Source organism: Nerophis lumbriciformis, linkage group LG09 (genome assembly GCF_033978685.3).
Source record: "Nerophis lumbriciformis linkage group LG09, RoL_Nlum_v2.1, whole genome shotgun sequence".
Taxonomy (NCBI): Eukaryota; Metazoa; Chordata; class Actinopteri; order Syngnathiformes; family Syngnathidae; genus Nerophis; species Nerophis lumbriciformis.
This window is the reverse complement of record NC_084556.2, coordinates 17,321,956-17,348,571: the sequence shown is the minus strand read 5'-3', so window position 1 is coordinate 17,348,571 and position 26,616 is coordinate 17,321,956. Positions and strand designations below refer to the sequence as shown.

Sequence of the window (26,616 nt, the reverse complement as noted above, 5' to 3'; positions counted from 1 at the left end):
AGAGCAATAAGGTGCAGATATAAATAAATAGATTACTGTACAGATAAATATATTGCACTTTTGCATGTACATCCACGTTTATGGATGTATGTTATATTGTCTTTATATTCCAGCGAGTTAATCCGTTTTTGGGGGGAATTGAGGGGATTATTATGATGCGTTCAAGAGTCTGGGGGAAGGAGCTGTTACAGAACCTGGAGGTTCTGCTACGGAGGCTGCGGAACCTCTTTCTAGAGTCCAGCAGTGAAAACAATCCTTGGTGGGGGTGGGAGGAGCCTCTGCAGATTTTCTGAGCACTGGTCAGGCAGCGGCTTTTTGCAAACTCCTGGATAGGAGGAAGAGGAGTCCTGATGATCTTTTCCGATGTCCTCACCACTGTCTGCAGAGACTTCCAGTCTGAGGCACTGTACCATACAACCCTCGTTAGAACTATATGATACTTTGTATTAGAAATAGAAGCAGCGGAGAATGCATGTGAATGTACGAGCCCGTCTGACCCACAATAAGAGGATAGAGGAAAAAGAAGGAACTTGTTGACTATAGGTGTCAAGACTTGCACTTAGGCTTGGTTTGTTCTCCCGAGGTGCAAGTGAATTGGACTGGTCATGGCGTGAAGGTAAATACATTTTTAATAATAACACTCAAAAGAACAAAAGGCGCGCTCAAGGCGGATGTACAAACTTGACTAATGAAAACAAAAGACTTGCACGGGGGAAAAAAACTAGGAACAACAAAAAAACACTAACTGTGGCAATAATAAACAAACTTACTTGGCATGGACATGAAGTGCGTAGAGGTGGACAGAGTGTGACAGGGGGCATAAATGCGGGGATGTCGTCAGGACGAACAACAGAAAATGAAAAGCTTAAATAACACAGACATGATTAACGAAAACAGGTGCGTGACTCAAAACGTGAAACAGGTGCGTGACGTGACAGGTGAAAACTAATGGTTGCTATGGTGACAAACAAGAGTGTACAATGAGTCCAAACGTGGAACAGGTGAAACTAATGGGTAATCATGCAAACAAGACAAGGGAGTGAAAAGCCAGAAACTAAACAAAACATGACTAAGACAAAACATGATTACACAGACATGACAGAACCCCCCCCTTACGGACAGATCCCAGATGTCCAAGAAAAAACTTAACAAGAGTCATGGGAGGGCGGGAGGGGGACATGGCGGTGGGTCGCCAGCCCAAGTGGCCCCGAATCCATCGAGGCATAGTCATGTGGCGGCGGCGAGTGGAACGCCGCTGCAGCAGGCGAGGTGGGCGACCCGGGACGGGCCACATCCGTGGCCGACTGGGAGGTGGGCGCACTTGGCGTGGCGGGCGACCAGGTAGCGGCCATATCCGTGGCCGACGAGGAGACAGGCGCGTCGTCATCTTTGCAGGCGTGGAAGCTCGGCGTGGCATGTCAGGCGGCGAAGCTCGGCGTGGCACGTCAGGCGGCGAAGCTCGGCGTGGCAAGTCAGGCGGCGAAGCTCGGCGTGGGTCTTGGTCTTGGCGTGGCAGGTCTTGGTCTTGGCATGGCGGGTCTTGGTCTTGGCATGGCGGGTCTTGGTCTTGGCATGGCGGGTCTTGGTCTAGGTCTTGGCATGGCGGGTCTTGGTCTAGGTCTTGGCATGGCGGGTCTTGGTCTTGGCATGGCGGGTCTTGGCATGGCGGGTCTTGGCATGGCGGGTCTTGGTCTTGGTGTGGGTCTTGGTTTTGGTCTTGGTGTGGGTCTTGGTCTTGGCATGGCGGGTCTTGGTCTTAGCATGGCGGGTCTTGGTCTTGGCATGGCGGGTCTTGGTCTTGGTCCTGGTCTTGGTGTGGGTCTTGGTGTCGTCGAGCTGCGACTGGCGGCACTTGGCGTCTTGGAGCTGCGACTGGCGGCACTTGGCGTCTTAGAGCTGCGACTGGCGGCACTTGGCGTCGTTGAGCTGCGACTGGCGGCACTTGGCGTCGTTGAGCTGCGACTGGCGGCACTTGGCGTCGTTGAGCTGCGACTGGCGGCACTTGGCGTCGTTGAGCTGCGACTGGCGGCACTTGGCGTCGTTGAGCTGCGACTGGCGGCACTTGGCGTCGTTGAGCTGCGTCTGGCGGCACTTGGCGTCGTGGAGCTGGTACCGGAGCTTGGCGTGGAGGGTCTTGGTCTTGGCGTGGAGGGTCTTGGTCTTGGCGTGGAGGGTCTTGGTCTTGAACTTGGCGTGGAGGGTGTTGGTCTTGGTCTTGGCGTGGAGGGTCTTGGTCTTGGCGTGGAGGGTCTTGGTCTTGGACTTGGCGTGGAGGAGCTGGTGCTAGCCTTGGTGCGGCGACAGGTGCTAGCCTTGGAGCGGCGACAGGTGCTAGCCTTGGAGCGGCGGCGACAGGTGCTAGCCTTGGAGCGGCGACAGGTGCTAACCTTGGAGCGGCGACAGGGGCTAACCTTGGAGCGGCAACAGGTGCTAGCCTTGGAGCAGCTAGCTGTGGTGCTAGCCGTGGAGCAGGTGGAGGTGGCCTCGCTGGGGGTTGCGGCTTGGCAGGTCGGAAGACTGGTGAGGGCGGTCGTGCTGGAGGCTGTGGCTTGACGGGTCGGAAGACTGGTGAGGGCGGTCGTGCTGGAGGCTGTGGCTTGACAGGTCGGAAGACTGGTGGTGGCGGCCGTGCTGGAGGCTGTGGCTTGGCAGGTCGGAAGACTGGTGGTGGCGGCCGTGCTGGAGGCTGTGGCTTGGCATGGTGATGCCGAGCCACCCCACCAACACAGCTCCCGACCCCAGCCCCCCCCTCAAGGGGGGATGGAACTCTCTCTAGGGGTGGGCGGAGGGAGGTCTGGAGGGGGGGCTGAAATTTCCCCTTTAAGTTGTCCACAATGTTTTGTTTTTTATCCCCCACCTGGGGTTGTGTGGGCGGAAAAAAAGAAAAAAATTGTGACGGGGGCGGGACTTGAGTCTTGAGGGGCGGGGCATGCAATTTGGGACGTGGCTTGGACTGATTAGACCTGATCTCTAAAAACATGTTTTGATAATGATTTATCAAAGTCATGCCATTAGAGTCTTTTGTTGGAGGCGGGTGTTCAAAAGAAAAAGAGTTGAAAAAAAAATCCTGGGCTGTGATGTCATCCTGGGGAAGCCGGGCAGACTGTTGTTTGCTTCCGCCCGGAGGGGGCGGGGCTTGTGGGAGCGGCGTGTCCCGCTGGCTCGCGGAAGTCCTTCCTGGCGTCCCTCGCCTTTGGCGGCGCTTCCGTGGCTGGGATGACGCGCCAACGTCCCCGGGCCAAACGGAGCTGATCGGCACCAGTTTGCCGGTCGGACCCCACATGAGATCCTTGCGCTCCGTGGGGGAATAGCGGAGCGTCTCAGCTTCCATGGCGCGCAGGACCTCCCACGTTCCTTCGTCCAATTTTGCGGGAGAACTTTTCAGCTGACGACATCTGTCAAGACTTGGACTTAGGCTTGGTTTGTTCTCCCGAGGTGCAAGTGAATTGGACTGGTCATGGCGTGAAGGTAAATACACTTTTAATAATAACACTCAAAAGAACAAAAGGCGCGCTCAAGGCGGATGTACAAACTTGACTAATGAAAACAAAAGACTTGCACGGGGGCAAAAAACTAGGAACAACAAAAAAACACTAACTGTGGCAATAATAAACAAACTTACTTGGCATGGACATGAAGTGCGCAGAGGTGGACAGAGTGTGACAGGGGGCATAAATGCGGGGATGTCGTCAGGACGAACAACAGAAAATGAAAAACTTAAATAACACAGACATGATTAACGAAAACAGGTGCGTGACTCAAAACGTGAAAAAGGTGCGTGACGTGACAGGTGAAAACTAATGGTTGCTATGGTGACAAACAAGAGTGTACAATGAGTCCAAACGTGGAACAGGTGAAACTAATGGGTAATCATGCAAACAAGACAAGGGAGTGAAAAGCCAGAAACTAAACAAAACATGACTAAGACAAAACATGATTACACAGACATGACAATAGGACTACAATGGCGGACTTGTGCAAAGCTCTTCGTGTAATACTTTAAGTGTTCTGGGAAGACAAAAATCTGAGCATTACCGTGGTGTTAATCTTTGGGCACCTAACGGTTCGATCCGATTCCGATTCCTGGGATGAGGATTCAATTCAGAATCGAATCTCGATTCCACAGGATTCCCAATTCAAAACAATTTTCGTAATGTATTATTTGGTTTAATAACTATAATGAAACGTTTTCAAAACAGGTTACAGGTTAGAAAAGCTCATTTTGGTTGCCTGGAGATGGCCTAAAACTAAAAAAAAATATTCTTAGACAAAAAAAATTAAACCAATGTGATGTGAATCTTCATTTTGTGCTGCCCTACATTAAAGGGTTTCTGCGAAGATGTTGCAGTGTGTTTGTAGGAATTGTGTACATTTGTGTTGGATCTGGGATAGGACCTGCTAGCTCTGTTTCTATTTATCCCAAAAGTGTTTGTCGGGGTTGCGATAAAATTGTATGCAAGTTTTTCCCAACCAGATACATCTATATACAGATTGCTAGATTACGAACAGAAAATAGACGTCCTTAAAAACAAGGTTGGAAGAATACAGTTGTTCAACATGTTATGTTACGATTCCAATTCAAGCAGTGGTGACTCTCCTCATAAGGGCAACTATAGAAGTGCTTTACCCCATCCAGCAGATGGCACTGTGGTAAAAAAAAAAGGCTTCTTTCTTCATTTGATACAGAATATGGGTTACATTATGACAATAATGTTGTCGACTTGCATTTGCCTTTGCATTACTGCCAACTCTCCCTGTCCTGTATCTGCTTTGTGGGGTGGCGGTACTTCAACTCTGTAAGGTGAGGTAACAGCAACTTACTTGGACTTCGGGGGCACTCTGCCTGCGCCTTACAATATCTGCCTAGTGTAACGATGGCTATCCTGCACAGTCCATACCTGCACGCGGTGGGCTTGAACCAGGGTCCACTAATCCCACTAACTGGGAGTTACTCGAGCAGTGCTAGCTAACGATCTAAAAGCCGCGGGCTGTCAACCCGTTGCCCGGCACTATCTTTAAGATGTTAGCCGCACTATCTTTAAGATGTTGGCCGTGTCAAAACACGGCCAAAATCTTTGCGCGTAAAAATCACACTTAGGTGAGTGTGGCCTCTTATTTTGTGTTCACACAGACTCATTTTACGCTTGCACAGCCTCTCCGTGTGCACATGCGGTGTCATTTTGCTTCCGCGCGAACTGTTGTAACTTATGGGTTATATAGTTCATGTGTGATGATCATTCCTGATTTGCATGTTTGATTTATTGCTGATAAATTGATCTATTATTATTTACAGCTAAAAAGAGTTAAAAGGGAATTGATTGATTTATACATGTATTTGATATTATTTGAGAAACACTGACACTGAATTGAGTTGTTTTCTACTCAATAGCCTAACAAAGGGTTAACTAAAAGACTGCATGTTCCACAAGGCATTGCGGCAAAACCTTGATGTTAGAAAGACCGGGAGCAGGTGCATTGTGGTTGTTGAGAATGAGGATTAAGAGCCTACGGGTGATAAATGAATGACAGATAACAAGATATAAGGATCGTTTTGTACCGTTTTGTATGCCATTTTTTTCTTATATAAAGTACAACTTTATTACACATTTTCGACGTCCTGTCCAATACTTTGATCGTAGTTAATCTCCACGAACCCTTAAATTGGAGTCCTTAATCTCGTTATATGCAAATATAATGACAATAAAGTCCATTCTATTCTATTCTATTCTATTCTTTGCACCCGCAAAGTGTCTTTCTCTTTCTCTACGCACATGACGTTCCTCTCTTTTGGCACTTGGGGGCAGGCATTGGATTGATAGTCCAGCAACTTCCTTCCTTTCTGATTGGTCACTTTAAACGCCTAAAACCACACTTGGTGCTTGCAGACTCCTTTTGTCGCGAGCATAAATAAGTGTGTGCCTGTGTGGTTTGAGCGTAGTTTTTATAGGCTAGGATTTCAGCACTGTTTTGGTGCCATCCCAGCAGGCACAAGACATTGATACTATGTCGATTATACATGCATGTCCTTTAAAACTGACTTTGAAACAGCGTTGCAAAATAGTTGTATTTGTAAATTGAGACGTTGGTGTCTAACGTTGGATCCACGTTGTTGGTTTGAAAATGACCAATTTTCCATGGTCAAATCAACGTCTCATATTGAATAGACGTCAAAAAGCATGTTGTTTCACCGTTGAATTTTTGTTGTAAAATATTGGTTGGAAAATGACCAACATTCAATGGTCAAATCAACGTCAGAACTTGATTGATTAAACGCCGACAAAAAGCATGTGGTTTCAACGTTATGTTTGAGTTGCTAAACATCAGGACCTAATTCAACAAGTACTCAACGTTGTTTTAATGTGTTGTGTCTGCTGGGATAGGTTTACGCTGCCTACTGTCACAGTCACACCAGCTGGCATTCATTACAGTAGCAATGAGAGATGCAAGCAGAAATAAGAATTCATTGTATCAATTATTGTAGCTTTAATTACAACCAGGCTATTGGTTATTGTGCAAAATTAACTTTTTTATAACGTTACAACAGTAACACTGTATGTGTCCTTAGAGTCTTTTTATGAGCACTACTTTAGGAAAAATCTATCGTCCCCCTCCCTTGTTTGCCACACGTTTTAGAAAAATGGGCACTCAAGCTGGGTGTTCATACATTATAAATGTAAACCTGCTTCCTATGGACTTAATACCGCCTCTGACCCTCCCCGAGCTACATGAGCCAATGCCCGCCACTTTACGGAAGAAGCTTGGTGTAAAAGAAAAAGCCGGCTTTGCTACACATCTTAAAATGAATCCTTAAATAAACCCTGTCAGTGATCTAAAGCTGTGGGAGCTGTAAGTTCTACCATTTTCTTTTTCTTCAGCAAATGGGCTAATGTAGCATGGTGGTGGCAGTGTTCAAATGTGACTAATGTTAGCACTGGAGCTCACATAGCTGTGCTAGGGTTGCTAACGTTTGTGTCCCCTTATCCCACTCCTGAATGTTACGTTGTTGATTATATATACATAATGTGCTATTGAACACATTGCAGCCTGTTAATCACTGGCATGGATAAATACAGCTTGTTAGCATTAGCACTACAGACAAACATTTTGACGTGTTTTCCTCTCATTAAGAGGTGCTTTAAAACGTGGCTAGTGGCTAATATCCATACACAGTCTGCAGTGTTTTAGCTACTTCTAAATCACTAATCCTTGCCTCCATGGCGACCGACAAGGTAAGTTTTATACAAGTATTATCCCTGCAGGTCGAGGAATAGCTAAACATGCTTCACAACACACCGTAGGAGGATACAACAGCTAACCGCTAACCTAATAGCAAGCTAGCACTCCTGATTGTACACAAAAGGATATTAATTGTCACAAAAACGTTTTTTTCCTTTTTAAAATGTTTTATTATGTTTGTAAACTTAGGAAACGTGCCTGGACACATAAGGACTTTAAATATGACCAGTGTATAACCCTGTAACTACTTGGTATCGGATCGAAACCCAAATTGGTGGTATCATTCAAAACTAATGTAAAGCATCCAAACAACAGAAGAATAAGTGTTTCACATTTTAACAGAAGTGTAGATGAAACATGTTAAAACAAATAACCAGTTATTAACAGTAAATGAACAAGTCGATTAATAATGCATTTTTTACCGCTTGTCCCTCATACTTTTGACAAAATAATCGAATGACAAATGACACAATATGTTACTGCATACGTCAGCAGGCATTTTAGGAACATGTGTTTGCTTACTTACTACTAAAAGAGAAGTTGTCTACAATGTTCACAAACTTATTTAAGACTAAAATTATTCTTTGATTGCAATAAGACACGTGTGTTTAATGTACAGTAAGATTTGTTGTTAAAATAAAGCCAAAAATGCCAATTTTTTTTGTGGTCCCCTTCATGTACGCTTATCTCAAAATACATTTTAGTACCAGTACCAATAAAATGGCACCAGGACAACCCTAGTAGCCTATAATCCGGACGTCCATTTTGATTAAAAAAACAAAACATTTACAGTCGTGGTCAAAAGTTTACATTCACTTGTAAAGAACATAATGTCATGGCCGTCTCAACCAATAATGGTTTTAGGTTGTCCTGAAGAATTTGGAGGTAATCCTCATTTTTCATTGTCCCATTTACTCTCTGTAAAGCACCAGTTCCAATGGCACATACTACCACCACCATGCTTGATGGTAGGCAAGGTGTTCCTGGGATTAAATGATAAATGATAAATGGGTTATACTTGTATAGCGCTTTTCTACCTTCAAGGTACTCAAAGCGCTTTGACAGTATTACCTCATTCACCCATTCACACACACATTCACACACTGATGGCGGGAGCTGCCATGCAAGGCGCTAACCAGCAGCCATCAGGAGCAAGGGTGAAGTGTCTTGCCCAAGGACACAACGGACGTGACTAGGATGGTAGAAGGTGGGGATTGAACCCCAGTAACCAGCAACACTCCGATTGCTGACACGGCCACTCTACCAACTTCGCCACGCCGTCCCTAAGGCCTCACCTTTTCTCCTCCAAACATATTGCTGGGTATTGTGGCCAAACAGCTCAATTTTTGTTTCATCTGACCACAGAACTTTCCTCCAGAAGGTCTTATCTTTGTCCATGTGATGATTTTCAGTAGACCCAAAATAAATTCATAAAAGAACCAAACTTCATGAATGTTTTTTGTGACAAACAAGTATGTGCTCCAATCACTCTATCACAAAAAAGTAAGAGTTGTAGAAATTATTGGAAACTCAAGACAGCCATGACATTATGATCTTTACAAGTGTATGTAAACTTTTGACCACGACTGTATATATTTTAATAATTTAATAATTTTATTTTTTATTTTTAGGTTAACCTGTTTTATATATTATGCTCCTGAGTTAATGTTGCTGATTTATTTGAATGTATTAATATTTATTTAGTTTATATAATTTTATTTTTCAGTACCAAACTGTTCAAGTTGGTCAACAAATGTTAAATATGGATTACATTTTTTTTTATGTCTTTTCTGCTACAGTAACAAATAATGTCATTTAGAGCAGTGGTACCCAACCTGGTGTTTTTTATTTATTAATTTTTTTTTTTTTTTCTCTTGTGCGGCCCGGTGGTTGGGGACCACTGATTTAGAGTTATTCTTTTTTGTCAGTTGATAAAAAAAAATTATATTAATAAGGATACAATCAATCAATATTATGCAGAAGTGTACCTATAACAACTACGTAGACAAATTCTACTAATTATCGTCACGGCAGAGGGTAGGAGAGGGAGTGGGGGTCGTGAAACGTTCTCTTCTTCCTAGGGGGGGGCGTAACAGAAAATAATTGAGAAGGAGTGATCTAGAGTGTTCCCAAACTGTTAATGCTTTGCATGATCATTATTTCTCCACCACTGTTGGGTTTAACCCCCCCAGGTTTGCTTTATAGGTCGTATTGCATCATCTTGTCAGGCCTATTGTATGTCCTCATGTTTGCAGGATGTACATATCAGTAGCCCTGTGTTCGTGTCTCTAACAGCCCTGACAGCTCACCTAAATCAGGCTCCTCCTCTGCAGTATGATTCCTCCGTGTTACTGCCAGGACCTGCGAGCTGTGTATTTATTCACACAACCCATTTTCTTGCTTCACTATCCCCCCCCTCACCTCCACCCTCCCTTCTCCATGCCTCCCACCCAATATTGGCGCTGTGGCCGCCCCGTATCTTCCTGCCGCTCCCTCCCCTCTCGCTATATCGCTCATCCTGGCCCCCCCTCTCCCATCCCACCCCCAGGGGCCCATCCCTCCCTCCCCGTCCTCTGCTCATTTGCTCACAGACTCGCTTTCTCAGACACACACACACTGACAACAGTATGCCTCAAGAAGACACTCTTGCGAGGCGCTATTATTAGAGCGGAACGCAACTCCAAACAGTTATTTTTGTGTTTTGCGGTCGAGGCTTCAGGCTGTCCCCAACTTTGGATTTCCGATGATTCATGAGTGGTTTTTAATTAGCGCCGTGGTATCGGGTGTGCTTCAGCCGCGTTGGAGGAGGCACAGGCGGTTGTCAGGTTAAACGCCAGGCAGCGCCGCAGAACCTGCTGGATGAGGTAACGGAGCAGCAGCATCTTCAGGGGAATGCAGCAGTAATCTTGCTGCAGGAGAAGGTGGAGCAGCACAGTAGAACGGGAAAGCAGCATCCCGGTGATTCTCGCTGGGTATTCCACCGCGTCCTCCGAAGGAGCCGCTAAGTGAGAGCGATAGGAGATCATTTATTTAATTTTCTGGATTTTGCTTCCTTTGCTGCAGACGCCGCTCGCTCTCTCGCAGTCCTCCTCCCCCTCCCCAGCCTCTTGCTTCCCTCCCTCCCTCCCTCCCTCCCTCTTCCCCATCTCTGGCTAAAGGGGGAACAAAAGCGCTGGTTCCTGCATCGCCCCTGAACGCCAGCATCTTGTCCACTCATGCACTTATTTTTATCCACTTGTACGGTCGGCTTAGTGGAATGATTCGCTTTCCCACCGACGCGCGTGATGCCTGCGGCGTAGGGGCGCTCGTCTTAGTGGGCAGGCTCAGCTGCCCTCCAGCTCTACCTGTGGGTGATGGATACTTTTATCACAATTCTCATCACATGAAGCGTCGTCCTGCTGCCACCATTGATGCCTAAATGCTTATTTTTTCCATTGCGGCATGCCTCTCTGAAGTTGGATTCGTTTGTATTTGTATTTGGACGTACAGCTTCCCGACGCCTTGGATACCCCACTCTCTGAACGCTCCTCACGGATGCTCTTTAATGCTGCGCAGAAGACACCTTGCTGTGGGGGCATGTTAAGATAAGTTTGGCAGCACTTGGATTAGCTTTGATTCCCTTCGTTCTTTGGTTATTCTATCACCTGTTCAAGGGATTTTTCTGTTCCGCCAAGCAACGGGATTATAAAAGCAATGTCCTCGGTTCACTGAAATGCTCCAAGAAACCCGGTCTTGGTCAAATAGTCTGTCCTGTTCAGCCCATGTGGAAGTGATGGGTAGACTCTCCGTATCCCCCCTAGGGAGGACCTGGGCAGGCTGGAGCCTCAGCATGGGCCTGAGTTACTGTTCAAGACTCGCCCTCTGGCTCGCATTGATTATAGTGCTGCCCATCCAAACTGGAACGGCACGTGTGTCTTCAAGCCTCAGCACCACACACCACGTCCACCATTTCCACAACAAACATGGCACTGTTCCTATTGCCATCAACAGGATGCCTTTTCTCACCAGAGGGGGCCATGGTAAGAGCAAACTGACAGACTCTTGTGAATACCTACACAGTTCGTGTTGTCTTTTTAGCATCTCAAGGGGAAAAGACGTCTTGAAATGGTGTCTAACTATGCATGTGCTGCGGCTTGTGCATCATTAAACACTGTGAGCACATCAGCGTCACATCAGCCATGCTTCCCCTTCTCCATATGCTGCCTTTCACCACATTAGGAATACAAACATGCCTGTTTGTTGTATCACTTAATCCACACTCATTTTTAGGAATTGCAAAAAAATGACCCATCCTCGACAATTAACACCAATGCTTCTTAAACCGGTCGTCTCAAAGCGCTGACAGCAGAGATCCCTTTGAAATTCCGCTCACTTTTATGTCCTGTAAAAAGGACCCTGGTGGATTTCAACCAAGCAGTTTTGAGGGGGGGGCTAAAAATGTGATGAATTACATCAATGTTATTAGTCTAGCCTGGACGGGGCTTTTACAGTGCAAAGAGATCAAACCTTAAAATAACACTTGAAAAGAATGTGCGGATAAATTGTCAATTAGTTTTATCGTAGGGTTTGTGCGTTGAAGTGCATGCTCCCCAGCTTGGATATCAACATAAATGCCTTACTTATGATTCACAGCTCTTCGTCATGCTACGTGGATGTTTACGTGCAGAGTTTTTAACATGTATGTGCATAAGGACTGCTGCAGTGTCTCCATATACCAGCAACCTACAACTTATTCTTTAGGGGTGTAACGTTTCCTTTTAACAACGATTCGATTAGATTCAGAATTTCTGGTTGCCGACACGATTCAAGGACGATATTATTCTTTTAGGACGATACGATCCGAAACGGTTCAGCGAGCTGAAATCGATTCAGTAACTTTTTGGCAAAAAAAAATCAAGCAGTGTGACTGTGAAATAAATGGTGGATACTGGACACTGGGGGTAAAGTGTCCTATATTCCTGTTTTTTCTTGCAAGGGAATTATGTATAAATGAATTATGGATACAAACAAGCAAGTAAACAACAATTAATGGCCACATCTTATTTGAATAAAGTGCAACCAACACTTTAGGTTGAATTAACAAGTGGAAAAAATGTTTGTTCACATTTTTAACATCCAAGCCATTTTCAATAGAAATACAGTAACCAACATTTTAACAGTAGATTTACCTGCTAAATAAAGTTCCTTGACCGGGCCATACAGTATCTGTTCTCCGCCCTGGCGTCGCCCTCAGGTGTGCAGAAGCAAGTATTCTCCCTCATCCCTGTTGATGGTGTTGGCCCCTCGCTTCATAATTTCCATAACTTCCTTGATCCATCTCTTGTATTATTTGTTTTTGATGCAATGACTTTTCCTTGGGTGCCAGTGTTCCGGAAGACGGTGCGTCGCCGTAACTTGCCCAGCTGTCACTTTCGTTGTCGGTCTAGTCTTTTGTGCTTAAAGTCATACTTGCCAACCTTGAGACCTCCGATTTCGGGAGGTGGGGGGCGTGGTCGGGGTGGGGCAGGGGGCGTGGTTAAGAGGAGAGGAGTATATTTACAGCTAGAATTCACCAAGTCAAGTATTTCCTATATATATATATATATATATATATATATATATATATATATATATATATATATATATATATATATATAGGAAATACTTGACTTTCATTGAATTCTAGCTATATATATGTATATTTATTTTATTTTATTTATATATATATATATATATATATATATATATATATATATATATATATATATAAATATATATAAAAGAAATACTTGAATTTCAGTGTTCATTTATTTACACATATACACACACATAACACTCATCTACTCATTGTTGAGTTAAGGGTTGAATTGTCCATCCTTGTTCTATTCTCTGTCACTATTTTTCTAACCATGCTGAACACCCTCTCGGATGATGCATTGCTGTGTGGCACGCACAAAAGTGCTTTCATCAAATGCACTAGACTCTGGAATCTTCCATCTCTCCCTAGCATGGCCCAAAACCGGTCAATCTTTGCTTCCTGAGGAAGATCTTCACTGCCAAGCACTTGGTAGTCCACTACTTCTTCCCGGAGGCTATCCAGGTCCAATCGCAGCTGCGGCTTGGAACTTACAAGCGTATTTCTTCATCTTACTCGTCGTCGGCGTCACGGCTGTATCTTCCTCGTTCTTCTGCTTCGTCTCCTTGTTGTGTGCGCAGTTGTGCACTGCACTCTCTAAAAGCCGTAGATGTTATTGTCACATATGCATGTACAGTAGATGGCAGTATTGTCCTGTTTAAGAGTGTCACAACATTGCTGTTTACGGCAGACGAACTGCTTTACGGTAGACGAAAACGTGACTGCTGTTGTTGTGTGTTGTTATCGCGCTGGGAGGACGTTAATGAAACTGCCTAACAATAAACCCACATAAGAAACCAAGAACTCGCCCTCGATCATTCTACAGTTATAACGTGATTGGGCAGGCACGCTGTTTATATTGTGGGAAAGCGGACGTGAAAACAGGCTGTCCTCACTCAGGTCCGCATGAAGTTGGAGGGGGCGTGGCCCCCAGCTCCGCCTGAATTTTGGGACATTTTCGGGAGAAAATTTGTCCCGGGAGGTTTTCGGTAGAGGCGCTGAATTTCGTGAGTCTCCCGGAAAATCCGGGAGGGTTGGCAAGTATGCTTAAAGTTGTGTTGCAACTTTATATTACAGTGTTATGTCGTTTGTCTTTGTTATGGCTTTTGCAATCGTGCTGTAGCTGCAAGTTTTTGTATTGTAATTTAAGATATTGTCTTGAGGCGTTTGTGTTTGTTATGACCTTTCCTAACCACCGGAGGTATCCGCCATTTTTGTTTTGATGAGCCCATATACGGGTAGGGATGTAACGGTAAACGGTATAATTAATACAAATTTTGGACGGTTAGTTATATCGTTTAAATTTTTAAATATCGAAAAACTGTCATTTATTAATGCATGTTAGGCAACACTGCTTACTTCCTGGAAATGGCGCCACAGCAACGCTGGCGCATGCGCACTAGCGTGGTTCGGCTTGAAAAAACATGGCGGATCACAACTATACAGACTTTGTTAGGAAGATTTCTGTAGTAAAGAGAGCGTAGCGCTTGGTTCAACTTCATTTTCTTTTGCATAATTTCCGTGGAGTCCCGGCATGCGTTTAAGAGCTCAATGCCGTTTTTAGATGGCGACTGATGTGGACAATATTGGAGACAGACACATGTGTCTCACACTAAAAGTATACAGAGAAGGAGAAAACTATTTGATGTTGCTTTTATTTTCTCAATACAGCGTCCGTCAGCTGTGACTGGGAGTGAATGACGCGAGGAAACATGCAGCGTGTTACACCCCTAAAACGTTGGCTCAACTTGTTTATAAAGTCTTTCATTTGTTTACTGGGATACTCACTCGTACTATTTAACTGTATCAGTGTTCAAATAACATTAATACTAGCTATAATGTTCTGTCATCTCATTGAATTGAACACAAACTGTGAAGATTGTGTATTCGATGTGAGAGGTATCGCTCCTTTGATAATTTTTGTTGGCCAACAAAACTATGAACACTATTTTTATCTATATGGACAAAAACTGCAGTTACATCTTATGGCCATCAGGTGCCTTCTTGCAAAATTCTTACATTTGTTTTTATTTGTTTATCTCTTATGTCCATAAAGTGCTATCTTGCACAATTTTCACATTTATTTTATTTCTTTATGTTTTGTTTATTTTCCTGCTATATTACTTGTTTATCATTTGTTTTGCTTTCATATGCACATTCAATTTCTACTTGAGGTCCATGAAACAGTTTTCTTATCTGCAATAATGTTTCTTCTACAAAATAAATAATTTTGAATGTGTTGTTGGTGGCGGGTTTTTTTTAAATAAAACTTGGTTAAAAGATTTTAGTATACCGGTAAGTACTTTTTGAAAATTTGAGCACATTTAAAAATACTGCGATAATAATGAAAACCGTGATAATTTTGGTCACAATAACCGTGATAAGAAATGTTCATACCGTGACATCCCTTATATACGGGCAAACAGACTTAATGTGTAACGTCCTTATCATTAAAAGTGCTAAACTTCATATAATGTGTGCCCTTCCTAAATCCAATTATTTTCTTTTTTCTAGTATTGATAAAATTGCTCTATTCCCTTTTACAACGATCTGAGATTTAGACCTATCTTCCAGAAGGCAAACTTGCCGAGCACAGATCAAACACTTAATAATTTAGGAACATAAATCGATCTATTGATATATCGGTCAATCGTTACACCCCAAATATTTTCCAATGCATTGCTTAAACTTAAACAGAATCAGCACCTCCAAGTCCGAGTCCATGGTTCTCGCCCGGAAAAGGGTGGAGTGCCATCTCCGGGTTGGGGAGGAGATCTTGCCCCAAGTGGAGGAGTTCAAGTACCTCGGAGTCTTGTTCACGAGTGGGGGAAGAGTGGATCGTGAGATCGACAGGCGGATCGGTGCGGCGTCTTCAGTAATGCGGACGCTGTATCGATCCGTTGTGGTGAAGAAAGAGCTGAGCCGGAAGGCAAAGCTCTCAATTTACCGGTCGATCTACGTTCCCATCCTCACCTATGGTCATGAGCTTTGGGTTATGACCGAAAGGACAAGATCACGGGTACAAGCGGCCGAAATGAGTTTCCTCCGCCGGGTGGCGGGGCTCTCCCTTAGAGATAGGGTGAGAAGCTCTGCCATCCGGGAGGAGCTCAAAGTAAAGCCGCTGCTCCTCCACATCGAGAGGAGCCAGATGAGGTGGTTCGGGCATCTGGTCAGGATGCCACCCGAACGCCTCCCTAGGGAGGTGTTTAGGGCACGTCCGACCGGTAGGAGGCCGCGGGGAAGACCCAGGACACGTTGGGAAGACTATGTCTCCCGGCTGGCCTGGGAACGCCTCGGGGTCCCACAGGAAGAGCTGGACGAAGTGGCTGGGGAGAGGGAAGTCTGGGCTTCCCTGCTTAGGCTGCTGCCCCCGCGACCCGACCTCGGATAAGCGGAAGAAGATGGATGGATGGATGGATGCTTAAACTTAGTGTAGAAAGTGTTACATACAAGCAAAAATATGTTTATATATGAAAATTCTCAGTTTATGGGGTCAGTAAACACAGTCCAAGCAAGATCAGAGGCAATTTTACAATGAGTTGTTCAAATGCAGTTGTTAAATGGATGTGGTTTGCCTGTTAACGTGTTTGAATGGTTTAATGGAGCTCGACAGATTGATGGAAGGATTATACAACATTTGTTTTTCTTATTTTTCTTCTCCTTCTCCTTCTTCTTAAGTTGATCAAAGCATCAGCTATAGCCTGAAATTATCTCAACATGCACCTACCTTTAGAACCTGCTGCCAGATTTAATGTTGGCCTATAAAGGTTAAAACACCATATCTGGCTGGTAATTATGGATGAGAAATATACTTTCCATTTGTCCTAAAAGTGCTCTACTTAAGTGCACCACATAATAAAAGGTCCATTTAGAAGGATTCATTTATAACTGGAGAATTACTCAAATCAAACTAAATTAACTTGCATGGCGGTTTGTGTGAAATACAGATATGTCATCGCAGTGATTCATCGTGATACAGTTTATGTCAGTCAGTAATAGTGGAAGCAATTATTTGCAGCGAAAAAGGAGACAAAAGCAAACAATGTTAGCCCAGCAGTTTTATCAGAATCAAACATGTATTTCTTAATAAAAGAGCAAAGGCGGCTTTTCTTCATGGAACAGACACTCACCGCCGTCTGGTCTCCTCGTGATGGTGTTTAAATGCTGGACCTTTTCCAAACAGTTTTTTATCAGCTCTTCCGCAAACAATCCAGATGGATGTAGTGTCAACATAGCATGCCTAGCTTCTGTTTGTCCCATTTAAGGCATTTTTACTTACATCACATTCATGTTTTCATTGCTCGTTAAGCAAAAAACTGAATGAATGAAAGACAAATATAAAAATTGCAACATTTGAAATAGTCTTGAAAATTTGGGAAATGACAACATTTTAGGTTTCCTCATAATGTACATGTTTCTCTTATATTCTACAGCATTTTCCTCAAGCATTGTAGTAATCAATCCATTACTGTTGTGGTGCTTTTGGACATTTAACTAAGGGGTATTTTTCTTTTGCTTGTGTTTTTTGTCGTGTTACCAAAAAACACATATATACGATCCAAACACTTAAACATAAACTCAACATCTTACCTTGGCACAGTAACGATAGGGGCAGGTCTTCCCTGTTGGGGGCGCAGGTAAATAAAGCAGTGCCCTGATTAAAGGAGCTCTTGTGTGTCGCTGAAAATGTGCATTGGTGACAGAACGACTTCTTCTGCCTATATGCATCTGTCCACTGTCATGTGCAGGATCAATGTTAATCTGTGTTTAAAGACACCTACAGTAGAAAGGGGATTCCTATGGCCCCATTCGTCACGGTTTACCTGACACATGAAACGTGACTAATTGGGGGGTACACTATCCACTTTAGCCACCAGATAGCAGTAGAGGGTTGGATATCTTTAAATGTATTTTGTGACAATTCACACTTTGACCACAGTGCCAGTTGCTATTTGGAGTGACACTTTCTATCATTTTGAGCAGACTGCATTGCGAAATGGTTAACCCTCCCTCTTCATCTCCAAGGAATGGGGCCATATAAATCCCTTCCCGACTGTACATTTGTGGAAAAAGTGTAGGGAGATCATACAAGTCTAATCTAAAGAAAATGGACCCCGTGTTTAAAACCTCTCAACTAGATTATTTTATTTTAACATTGTAGAATTTTTTCCTTTCTGAAATATTTCCCCTAACCTTCTAGATCGGGGGTGTCCAAAATCAATCAATCAATAAATCAGTCAACGTTTACTTGTATAGCCCTTAATCACAAATGTCTGAAAGGGCTGCACAAGCCACAACGACATCCTCGGCTCAGATCCCACATCTGGGCAAGAAAAACTCAACCCCATAGGGACAGCAAGAAACCTTGGAAGGGACCGCAGATGTGGGAACCCCCCCTTGGGTGACAGGTGCAACGGATGCCATGTGGATACAGTTAATATTGTGACAGTCCAGTCTATAGTGGGGCCAGCAGGGGATTATCTTGAATGGAGACAAGTCAGCAGCGCAGAGATGTCACCAATTGATGTATAGACCAGACTTGGAACTGCTAGCGCATCCTCCGTGGAAGCTGACCTGTGGTCATCTGATAACCTCTTCACGCAGGAGAGGGGGGCAGAGCAGAAAAGAGAGACAGCAGATCAACTCGTCTAAAAAGGGGTTTATTTAAAGGCTAGAGCAGGGGTAGGGAACCTGTGGCTCTTTTGATGACTGCATCTGGCTCTCAGATGAATCTTTCCTGACATCGCTTAACACAATAAGTAATTAATAATTCCGCTGGTAATCATAATAACATTGGAAATATTAAACATTCTCATGCATTTTAATCCATCCATCCGTTTTCTACCGCACCTGTTCTAGAAGTCGCATTAATGGTAAGAAGTATCTTATTTATTATTGGTTAGCTTCAGAATAACAATGTTATTAAAAAGAATAAGAGACTTATTATACTCTAAAAATGTTGGTCTTACTTAAAAATGCACGCATTTAGTTGCATTCAGTGTTAAAAAAATATTATATGGCTCTCACGGAAATACATTTTAAAATATTTGGCTGTCATGGCTCTCTCAGCCAAAAAGGTTCCCGACCCCTGGGCTAGAGTATACAAATTAATTTTAAGATGGGACTTAACTGCTTCTATTGAGGTAGTATCTCTAACTGTTACCGGTAGGGCATTACAGAGTACTGGAGCCCGAATAGAAAACGCTCTATAGGCAGTAGATTTGTAATATGATCAAACTTTCTTGTATTGGTCAAAAGTCTAGCAGTGCAGCCTGGGGGCCATTTGCGCCCTGTAGCTAATTTTTTAACGACCCGCGGCACAATGATTAGCATTCTAATATTAGCATGCTAGCTTGTTTGCTAATTTTGCAGGTAAAAACCTCGGCGTCAAATATTTTGTTGACGAATGATACCTGTTAGCATGGTAACCAGCGTCAGTATGCTAGTTGTGTAAATATACATTTAAGTCATATTTTGATACCTGATGCATGCTAACGTTAGCATGCTAGCATTTTAAAAAGGTTTTTAGGTACACACTTCAGAATAATGTATTTTGATACTTGACGCATGTTACAGTTTGCATTTTAGCCTGTTAAAATTTGCTTTTTTGGTTAATTTAGCTCGTATACATCTCAGTGTCATACACTTTGGCATTTCACCATTGCTAACTGTAAACATGCTTTTGTTAGCATGTTAACATAGTAGTGTGAGCAAGCATGTTAGGTTTTTTTTAGCTCATTTTGCTCATATTTTTTGTTACCTAATGCGATCTGGCCAGCGTGCGAACTGTTAACATTTCAGTTCGGCTTTGGCTCTTTAGCATTCACACGAAATCTCTAGCAAAATGTAATTTTCTAGTTCTCATATACATCCTATATATTGTACTGGTTTTGAAGGTGAAAAATACCAAAATGGGCCCTGCATCCTTTGATTTGTCAGTCTGTGGCACTCAGTGGAAAAAGTTTGGGCACCCCGGTTCTAGATTGTTTTCCTTAAACCGTCCCAAATGTTTTCCTGTAACGTTCTAGAACATTTCCCCAGAAACCCGTTTGTACAGTGTTTCTGTCTTGTGCATTATTACCAATTAGTTAGTTTGTTAGTTGTGAGTTAGCAATATAGCTCAAAAAGTTATGGCTGTATTTTGATTTGAAATGTTTATAATAGGATAAAAAAACAATTGATCAGATTTTGGGGGTGATCTGTATAATTTCAACTGCGTTACGTTACATTTACGTTACAAGGCTGTACTTGTGTGTGTAGGTGTGTCCACCCACAAAGACAAAGAGAGTGTGTGACAAGAGTGAAGCCTCATGCAGCCTGTTAGGAACTGACAGATGAACAAAACAAGCGCACATGGCAATGGCAATTTCATTTATCCTTTGATTAATTACCTCCACCACGTGGTTACGTATTTGCTGGGGTCTGTCTGTCTGTTTGTTAACAACGTAGCTCAGAAAGTTATGGTGTATCAAATTGTTTTCACTCGGTTGCTGATCCTGAAGACAATTGTCGGTCCTGTGCTGAGGTCTTTTCTCTACTGACTGTCATACGAGCTCGGTGTTCCCATGCTCCAGTAGTTGTTACCCAGCTGTTCTAATTATGCAGTGGTTTGCCGATCTAACCCCTTTCCCACTTAGACTGTGAGAGACTGGCCGTGCTCTGACCCCCTGAGCTGCAGACCTTGTACGCACTCAAGAAGGATTGGCCTGTAGCTGACCTCATCTTCATGCTCCCAACAACCCCACATGCTCAACGTGCTTTGTAGAATCTTTCTTTACTTCATTCTCCAAGGTCCCCCATGTTGTTAAACTGCATAGTTGTGTTAGACTTGGGAGAATTCTTTTTTTCTGCGAGCCTTTCAGTGTTATCTACATATGTCTTGCAGTGTACAATTGGGTATCACAAACTGAATTGAGCAGAAAACATGTCATGCTCCAAACTGTTTATTTTCCTGTTGCAGGGACCTGCAGGAAAAAAAAATCAATTGTGGACACGGGTGTTGAAAGGTCTGTCAAAGAGAGTTCCATTTCCTCCAGGTTATATTTTACATTACCCTGAGGGGAGCAATGTGCACAAACACAATAATGTGCATTCATGACCCCAGTAGCAATAAACACGAACTTAGCACATGGTAGCAGCGATAACATCATTTTAAAAACACATTTTGTCATTATCATGGTTACAAACATGGCTGTTTTGCATCAGGTAGCTTGCTTTTATAAGATTGTCTTGATAAGATACAGAAGATAATCCAAGTCGGAGCAGAAATAATAGAACAAGGTGTTATGAGGTGCAGCAGAGTAGACAAAAACATGCTTTAAAAAGCTTTGGTCTAATGTGTTTCATTTTATACCTCATTTTATAATGGCAAAGGACAGTCAAACAAAATAAGAGTAGGGGGAAAAAGGAACACTTGACCAGAATAGAATATCACATTTGGGGCCTGATTTACTTAAGGTTTGTGTGTACTAAAACATGTGCAAACCTGATAGCACATGCAAAGCTGGTCTACTAAACGTGTGCAAAGTGTCAGTTAAGTGAGCAGAATAAGGCGTGCCATCCATTTTGTGTCTCTGTCTTCATTAATATGCAAAATATATGCTGATTATCAAAACGCCCCCAATACTGGGAGGAAAAGATGCAAATATAATTTTTTAGCACACGCAATGTGATTGATCGTAATAATAATAATAATGGATTCGATTTTTATAGCGCTTTTCTATCAACTAGATACTCAAAGCGCACACATTCACTCTGGTGGTGGTAAGCTACATTTGTAGCCACAGCTTCCCTGGGGTAGACCGACGCAAATTGGCATGGCTGCCAATTTGTGCCTACGGCCCCTCTGACCACCACCCATCATTTATTCACCAGTGTGAGCGGCACTGGGGGCAAGGGTGAAGTGTCTTGCCCAAGGACACAATGTCACTTGCCGCCGTTTTTGCAAACATTATTTTATTTAGCACGTGTGAGAACGACGTGCAAACTGACAGTTCCACACACGGCTGCAGGATCAGTGCTCGCGCTGCAAAGACAGACGATGGATAGACGAGAATCCCCCGTCCTACTTGTGTGTGTGTCAACATTTTGGACGATCAGAAATAAAAAATATTAGACATATTGTCTGTTCATCAACATAATTTTATAATATTATATAGCTGCTGGACGACTAAAGGGACTGATTAAAACAATTTCAATCGATGCGTTTTGGTGTCATTTGATATTTTTTAATGATGTATGTTTTTTTCACATAGAATATATATAATTTTAAATATTTCTAATATGAAAAAAACTTCAAGTATGCATTTGTATGCGTCTTGAGCCGAAGTTAATGTAGCTTCTCTCCAACATCAATAATGAATAAAGCAAAACATGTTCTAGACCAAAAATCACTTCATTTTCTCTACTGCTCACTAGTGTTACCATATCTGAGTTATTGTGTAGAAATATGGGGAAACAACTACAAAAGTGCGCTTCATTCACTTATTGTGTTACAAAAAAGATCAATTAGAATAATACATAATGTTGGATATAGAGAACATACAAACCCTTTATTTATTGAATCACAATTATTGAAATTCAACGATTTGGTGCATTTGCAAACAGCTAAAATGATGTACAAAGCAAACTATAACCTGCTACCCAAGAATGTACAACAATTCTTCTCAACAAAAGAGGAGAATATAACCTTAGAGGAAAATCTAATTTAAAACATTTGTATGCACGTACAACACTTAAAACCTTCAGCATATCAGTATGTGGAATTAAATTATGGAACAGATTAACCAAATAAATCAAACAAAGCACCAGTATGATTCAGTTTAAGAGACGGTTCAAACTACAAGTGTTCACAAAGAACACAGAACAAGAATTATGATGAACATCTTGAACCCTTTTTTTCCCCTTTTTTTTTTAAATTGAGACAAAGATTATTTATGTATTTAATATTTGTATGCTTACTATGGTATATTATTTATTTATTATGTATTTGTTCACTGTTCTGTTACAGAGAACAAAGAAATTGGATACAATTGCTATGGTATGAAAAGGGGTAGGACTAAATAAGTAATGCTTCTTCCGACTCCTTTTCGGACATGCTGTAATGAAACAACTGGAATTGTGTGATGCATTACATTGTGTCGTATGCACTGAAACCAAACTGAACGAGCGCACCTTTGGCGGTAGATTATAGATGAACTGCAGGATAAAATGTCCCTAAAAAGTAGCATATATCTCCTCCATATTTGAAAACATAGCAAAACGCCACAGGTAGGAGCATGACAACATACAGTAAATGTGCAGTAAATGAGAATGTGATGTCTCGTATAGTACACACAAAAACCTCATTTAAATAGGGTGGTTTGCACCACTTAACAATTGCAGAAGATCCCGCTAATAGTACACGCTATTTTGAAAACTGCACACCCTGTTTAGCGCGTAGTATTTGGTTCTTAGTAAATCAGGCCCTTGGTGTTTCGGAAAAAAATATGAATTTAAGTGAATGCAAGAGCTGCGTTCAAGATAATGATATCACCTAGAAGCAAGCTTGATGTGTATTTGAATTGAACGGCCCTTTCGTGTGAAATGAGTTCCTCCAAAAGAAAATGTGTGATAAAGACAATCCATTGTGGAAAATGCAAATTGGTTGGAAAAAACTCAACATGGTCATTGGGGGAAAAAAGGGGGGGGGGTATCCGTCTTGTGCTTTTAATTGTGAGGGGTTTTGTTTGGTTTGTTTTGCTTTTCTTCGAAAGAATGATGAGTATAACTGCCTTGCTGGCTGCAGCATCTCAGCAGATGTGTGGGGGATGGCTTTAAAGATGCCTGTATGAGCATTCCTCAACACGAAAAGACTATACTGTATGTACATGGACAGAGTGAGGACATTCATGGCGGTCTATTTAAAGCAGTGTGGGCATGTTGCATTGTTTTGTCTATTCAGGTTGTTGGTGCCATTTTCTTTGGAGCCAGTTTGTTCCACATTTTATTCAACGAATAAATGAGAGAAACGCTCTTATTTATATAACAGAGGCTAGTATTTCCAAAATATGAAAACATTTTTATAAAGTAGAGGTGGGAGAAATAACGGATTATTTGATGCATCATGATTGGAATGAGGACAATTCTGAATGGATGTACAAATGATGTATGTTAAATAAAGTAAAACAGAGGTGAGGACAAGCTATAGTAGCCGTGGCACTAAGCCAGCTTGTATGTGAAGTAGTGAAACTGAGAAAATAATAAATGCTTTGTACACTTCAACAAAGTCTAACTGTAATCAGCAGGAGAGGAAATTACCAATAAGTCAGGAGAGAGAATGATAGCAACACTAGCCGTAGATATAATTGGGTAGATTGTAGATACTACACACCTCTTTGAGCTGCAAGCTTACTGCTACTAAAGTGTCTCGACATCTGTGATTTCAGAAGGCACGAGAATTAAAACAAAAAGGATGCCTGCTCGGCCCGCCACGACAAAATAGAAGCTGCCACAGCTTAATAATGAGGGTTTATTTCGTAAAAACTAATTGAAGTAATATAATATATTGTAGCCTCCAGAAGAAGTCACACAAAGTCTGACACTCTTTTTAACTTTTAGGGCCAATCTTATGCTAACCGGCCCAATTCCAACACTTATTCGCTCCAGTGCACACACGTCCGTGTCCGGGCTTCACTCCAAAACACACAACCACACGTTCTCTTTCCCGCCAATCCCCTTTGAGGCACGGTGTGTTCATGATCATGGGAACTCTGAACATCAATAACACATGAACATAAACATCAACACCAGCATGTCGTTGCAGTATGAATAGACATATATACGGGGTGTAACGATTGATTTTACAACAATTTGATTCGACTTGATATTTGTGGTCACTGATACAATTCAGGAAGGATCTCTTTTTTTTTATTTTATTTTATTTTTTTTAAACAATTTGATACTAAACGATTTAGCGAGTTGAAAGCGATTCAGTAACTATTTAGCAAAAAGAATCAAGCAGTATGACTGTGAAATAAATACACTGCAGCTGAAAATTCCTATATTGCTGTTATTTCTTGTAAGGGAATTATGTATAAATGGTTTATGGATACAAACAAGCCAGTAAACAACAATTAATGGCTAATGTATTCACATCTTGTTTAAATAAAGTGCAACAACAGGAGGAAACTTTTTCAACATCCAAGCCATTTTATAAGCCAATAAAACTACAATAACCAACATTTTAATTAATACAAACACAGATTTGTTAATAAATGTATGTATATATATATTTTTAGCTTTTTAAAAGAAAAAAATATATGTATCATAGCAGATTATATAAATCATATACTGTAATGGCATCATGTTGACCACGCTCCACCACGCCATCGCCGCCACAGTTGTCTTGGCAATCTAGGGGAAACCCTGCAATTTTATGGAGTGCATGAGAAAGTGGAAAGGAAAACATATGTAGCTCTTTTGGTCCACATTGTTGTTTATTAACAAGTATCAGGGCCGGCTCCTGGCATAAACACTCAATGCAAACGTTTAGTTTCACAACAACTAGGGGGATTCTCATGATTAGAAAGACTCTCACCAAGTTGAAGTCAATTCGTATTTTAAAAAACTAGTGGCATCTGTGGACTTGTTATTAGTATATAAACCATGGTATTGGTAAGCAGGTGTCATTTAAGGATGTTATGGATGATTTGGCCTAAATGTATCCAAACAAAATATGTTCCAGTATAGACATACTTGCCAACCTTGAGACCTCCGATTTTGGGAGCTGGGGGGGGGGGGGGGGCGTGGTTAAGAGGGGAGGAGTATATTTACAGCTAGAATTCACCAAGTCAAGTATTTCATATATATATATATATATATATACAGTATATAAGAAATATTTGACTTTCAGTGAATTCTAGCTATATATATATATATATATATATATAAATAAGAGAAATACTTGAATTTCAGTGTTCATTTATTTCCACATATACACACACATAACACTCATCTACTCATTGTTGAGTTAAGGGTTGAATTGTCCATCCTTGTTCTATTCTCTGTCACTATTTTTCTAACCATGCCGAACACCCTCTCTGATGATGCATTCTGCTTCGTCTCCTTGTTGTGTGCGCAGTTGTGCACTGCACTCTCTAAAAGCCCTAGATGTTATTGTCACATATGCATGTACAGTAGATGGCAGTATTGTCCTGTTTAAGAGTGTCACAACATTGCTGTTTACGGCAGACAAACTGCTTTACGGTAGACGAAAACGTGACTGCTGTTGTTGTGTGTTGTTACCGCGCTGGGAGGACTTTAATGAAACTGCCTAACAATAAACCCACATAAGAAACCAAGAACTCGCCCTCCATCATTCTACAGTTATAACGTGATTGGGCAGGCACGCTGTTTATATTGTGGGAAAGCGGACGTGAAAACAGGCTGTCGACACGTCACTCAGGTCCGCCTGAATTTCGGGAGATTTTCGTGAGAAAATTTGTCCCGGGAGGTTTTCGGGAGAAGCGTTGAATTTCGGGAGTCTCCCGGAAAATCCGGGAGGGTTGGCAAGTATGAGTATAGACCTCCACCAAGGCCAAACAAACCCTCCTTATTTGGAAACCACAGCAAACCAAAACCTGTATTTTGTCATTGTTTCTTGCTTCATTTATGAGAAATTAAGGAAACTTTCAAATTAATTGAAAAACATGGGAAACCTTTATCCAGTTCCGAACCATCAGAAAGAAAGCCACTGATTAGGTTTTTCCATTATTGTGCTAAAAAAA

At 42.3% G+C, this 26,616-nt stretch overlaps 1 protein-coding gene across 2 annotated transcripts in view; it reads left to right on the top strand.

Annotated features, from left to right (window-relative positions):
- Positions 1-26,616, top strand: part of LOC133607627 (neurexin-2-like) — a 416,009-nt gene that overhangs the window by 324,016 nt on the left and 65,377 nt on the right. Inside the window, exon 1 of one of the 2 annotated variants that reach the window (XM_061962448.1) lies at positions 9,843-11,255. The exons of the other annotated variant lie outside the window; for it this stretch is intronic. Coding sequence (XP_061818432.1) covers positions 10,949-11,255 — 307 coding nt within the window. The 5' untranslated portion in view covers positions 9,843-10,948. Of the gene's footprint in view, positions 1-9,842; positions 11,256-26,616 lie in introns of those variants that run through there. 2 annotated transcript variants of the gene reach the window in all.